This window comes from Mustela putorius, unplaced genomic scaffold (assembly GCF_011764305.1).
Source record: "Mustela putorius furo isolate JIRA1106 unplaced genomic scaffold, ASM1176430v1.1 tig00001021_pilon_pilon_pilon, whole genome shotgun sequence".
In the NCBI taxonomy this organism is placed as follows: domain Eukaryota; kingdom Metazoa; phylum Chordata; class Mammalia; order Carnivora; family Mustelidae; genus Mustela; species Mustela putorius.
In genome coordinates, this window is record NW_025421534.1 from 217,811 (window position 1) to 221,770 (window position 3,960).

General features: G+C 43.0%; 1 protein-coding gene across 2 annotated transcripts; it reads right to left on the reverse strand.

Moving 5' to 3' along the window:
* Positions 1 to 1,970: 1,970 nt before the first annotated feature.
* LOC101694133 (L-lactate dehydrogenase A chain) lies at positions 1,971 to 3,614 on the reverse strand. Of its 2 annotated transcripts, XM_045087073.1 has the most exons (2): positions 2,832 to 3,614; positions 1,971 to 2,562 (listed from the first exon to the last, which is right to left on the reverse strand). In XM_045087073.1, exons 1-2 carry the CDS (start codon positions 3,516 to 3,518, stop codon positions 2,407 to 2,409), a joined length of 843 nt encoding a protein of 280 aa, XP_044943008.1. In that variant the 5' UTR covers positions 3,519 to 3,614; the 3' UTR covers positions 1,971 to 2,406. The 2 variants fall into 2 exon arrangements, with proteins under 2 accessions (XP_044943008.1, XP_012905536.2); XM_013050082.2 differs by having other exon boundaries at positions 1,971 to 3,609.
* Positions 3,615 to 3,960: the final 346 nt, after the last annotated feature.

The following is a 3,960-nucleotide window of genomic DNA, read 5'->3' on the forward strand; positions in this document are numbered from 1 at the left end:
ACAATTTCAGCCTGACGTAAGAAAATATACGTGGACCTCTACAAACAGTAATACAACTGCTTTTTGCAAGGTAAGTGTGGAATTGTGAATCTGTGGGGAAATATCAGAAGATAAATGGATGGAGAGGGAACCTCCCTAAGCCAGCTACCAGAAATTGATATAACATCAGAGTGCAAAATCTGAACCCTTAGAAATCTGCTCCACTGAGAGACATCCCTAATAGAGGTACAGGGGATAAAAAAATCAGAATTCTAGGTGGTTCATTGTGGTCTCAGGATCACAGAAGACACAGAAAGAATGGGGGTGCCTATCCAAAAGAATGCCCAAGCAGTGGGAAAGGGAAACAAGTTATAGTCAGCAAGCCCAGAGGGACTCTCAGTTCTGGTCACCATAATCCATGAGCTCAATGCTAGGGAGACCACTTATTACCTAAGCATCCTGAAAAATACTGGAAAAAGCAGGCTCTTTAACATCCCCTGGGAAAGATGAAACAACTGCATTTACATTGGGCAATAGCTCTCAGGGCGACAGTAGTCCCAGAAATAACAATAGGACAGGACCCAGCCATGACCTGGGAGCAGTGGAGCAGGACATGCACGCAAGCCCACAATGGCTTGCAATCACAAAGACACAAAGTACAGTGAAGCATGCAAGCCCCACTGGACTTCCCTGGGAGAACTGAAGTGTGCATGAGCCATGGAACTCTGTGGAGTGTGGTGTACACAAAGGCTGCGACCATGACTGGGCAATAGCTCTCAGGGTGCCCCTGGCCCTGGAAACGATAGTAGGATGACTTCCAGTTGTGACCTGAGAGCAGTGGAGCAGAGTGCATATGTGAATCCACAACTGCTTGCAATCACAAAAACAAAGCAAAGTTTCACTCATGGGCTTCAGGGACTCCTCCTGGGAAAACTGCAGTGAGGGCGAAGCATGGAAGTCTGCAGATTTGGTGCATACAGATATGGAGACAGTTTAACCTGGGGCAGAGATTCTGCCACAGTTTTGTTGTTGTTGTTCCTGTTGTTTTTTCTCTGACCCTCTGAAGAGGCATAGAAAGCTCCCAGGGAACAAAAGCCCACAGATGACCAGCTCAACTTGAGCCCATCTCCCTGACAAAAGGTGGTGGCAACTACACCTGGGAAAAGAAATATGAGAAGCAGAAAGCAGGCCCCTGGAAAAGTAGGTGAATGACAAGCTTACAGATCCCACACAAGTATAGAACTCCACAGATAGATGATAGATAGATAGATAGATAGATAGATGGATGGATGAGAGATGGATGATTAGAAAGATGATAGATTAGATAGATAGATAGATAGATAGATAGATTGATAGAAACTTTGTTTTCTTACAATTTTGGAAGGTAGTGTCTTCTAATACACAGACCCAAATTCAATCAGGAACAAGTAGATCACCCTCCATTGTCCAACTGTGAGATCATAGTATTCCCTCCCACACCCCCACACACCTTTATATTGTTTTGTTCATCTTGGCTTTCTTCATTTTTCTCTGGTGGCTTCAGACCACTTTGGATTCTTCCTACGATGCATTTTGCTTGGGTCTTGGTTGATATTTTGGATTCTGTTCATTTTCTCACCCATCTTTCCTTTAGCAGAATGACTAAAAAGAGGAACTCACAAAAAAGGGAAGAACCAGGGGCAATGTTCTTTGCCATAGACCTAATTAATATAGATATAAGCAAGATGTCAGAGAGACATTTCAGGATAGCAATTATAAAGTTAATAGCTAGGCTAGAAGATGACATAAATGACAGCACAGTATCTCTAAGGGTGGAAATGAGATGTAATTGAGCAAATCTTAAAAATGCTCTGAGATGCAGTCTAAATTGGATACTGTAACAGCTAAGGTCAATGAAGCAGAAGAGAGAATAAGTGGTCTAGAGGGAAAGTAAGGAAGTTGAAGAAAAAAGAGAAAAACAACTAATACAATGTAAAGAAAGGCCTTGAGAATTTTTTTTTTTTTTTTACTGTTCAAATTTTATTTGGTATTTTAGTTGGTACAACAACACTTAGTTAGTTGTATGGTCTTTTTACATTATATGGCAATGTACACTATATTCTGACATACATGGTACACGAAGTAAGATCCTTTCGAACAGTTACGCACGATACATGCAATAATGAATTTATACGTTGGAGCCCAGGATGTGACTGACTAGAAAAGATGGACTAGGCATGTTGGGTGAAGGAACCTGAAGTCCTAGAACACACAGGAAATACTCATCTGGTTTGAAGAGCACCTGCTGCATATGCAATATTGGCAGTGGTGCCTCTGAGATGAACCCATTTAGGACTATAAAGGCAGGTATCATCCAGCATCAGGGTATAGCTGCAGGGTTTACTGAACCATTCGTATTTAGAAATTTAGGAAACTGATGTATTTTCTTTATGCCATTTTGATATTATTTAAGTAACAGATCAGATAATAAGGACAATGTACACAACCTCCAACTAAAACCCTGTCGTAGTCTAGACAGGGAAGTGGTACATTAGAAAACTTTAAAACTGCAGCTCCTTTTGGATCCCCCAGAGTGTATCTGCACTCTTCTTCAAACGGGCCTCTTCCTCAGTAGTTAGAGTCACCTTCACAACATCTGAAATTCCATTCTGTCCCAAGATGCAAGGAACACTAAGGAAGACATCATCTTTAATTCCATAGAGACCCTTAATCATGGTGGAAATTGGATGCACCCGCCTAAGATTCTTCATTATACTTTCTGCCAAATCTGCCACAGACAGTCCAATGGCCCAGGAAGTGTAGCCTTTCAGTTTGATCACCTCATAGGCACTGTCAACCACCTGTTTGTGAACCTCTTTCCACTGTTCCTTATCTGCATCAGTGCCTAAGTCAGGGTGCAGATTCTTCAGAGACACACCAGCAATGTTTACTCCACTCCATACAGGCACACTGGAGTCTCCATGCTCCCCGAGGATCCACCCGTGACAGCTTAACGGGTGAACTCCCAACCTTTCCCCCATTAGGTAACGGAACCGGGCTGAATCCAGATTACAACCACTTCCAATAACACGGTTTTTGGGAAAGCCACTTATCTTCCAAGCCACATAGGTCAAGATATCCACTGGATTGGAAACAACAAGCAACTTGCAGTTTGGGCTGTATTTGACAACATTAGGAATGATGAACTTAAAGATGTTCACGTTACGCTGGACCAAATTAAGACGGCTTTCTCCCTCTTGCTGACGTGCCCCAGCTGTGATAATAACCAACTTGGAGTTTGCGGTCACATTATAGTCTTTGCCAGAGACAATTTTTGGTGTTCTAAGGAAAAGGCTTCCATGCTGGAGATCCATCATCTCTCCCTTCAGTTTGTCTTCCATGACATCAACAAGAGCAAGTTCATCTGCCAAGTCCTTCATTAAGATACTGATGGCACAAGCCATGCCAACAGCACCAACCCCAACAACTGTAATCTTATTTTGGGGGACATGTTCTTCCTTAAGAAGATTCTGTATCAGCTGGTCTTTGAGAGTTGCCATTTTGGACTTAGAACCAAAAGGAATCGGGAGTGCACGTCGGGAGGGCGAGCGTCAGCAGCGCGCGAGACTGAATCCGGACTTGGCGGCAGCGGCTCTGACCGGCCTTGAGAATTTAATGATGACTTCAACAGAACCAATGTCAGAATCACCAGGATCCAAGAGGGGGTGGAAAAAGAGAAGGTTAGAAAGTGTATTTGAAGCGACCATGCCTGAGAATTTTCCTAATCTGGGGAAGGAAACAAGCATTCATATCTAGGTAGAGATGACCCCACCCAAAATCAGGAAAAAGGTATCAACACCCTGACATATAATAGTGAAGCATGCAAATCTTAGAGCCAAGGAAGCTATCTTAAAAGCATCAAGGGAGAGAAGATTCCTTGTGTACTGAGGGAGGAACTTCAGAATAAAATTAGGCCTGTCCACAGAAATCTGGCAGATAGGA

Excerpts from the sequence above, each read along its gene's own strand:
- LOC101694133 (XM_013050082.2), bottom strand. The coding sequence starts at position 3,518 with ATGGCAACTCTCAAAGACCAGCTGATACAGAATCTTCTTAAGGAAGAA.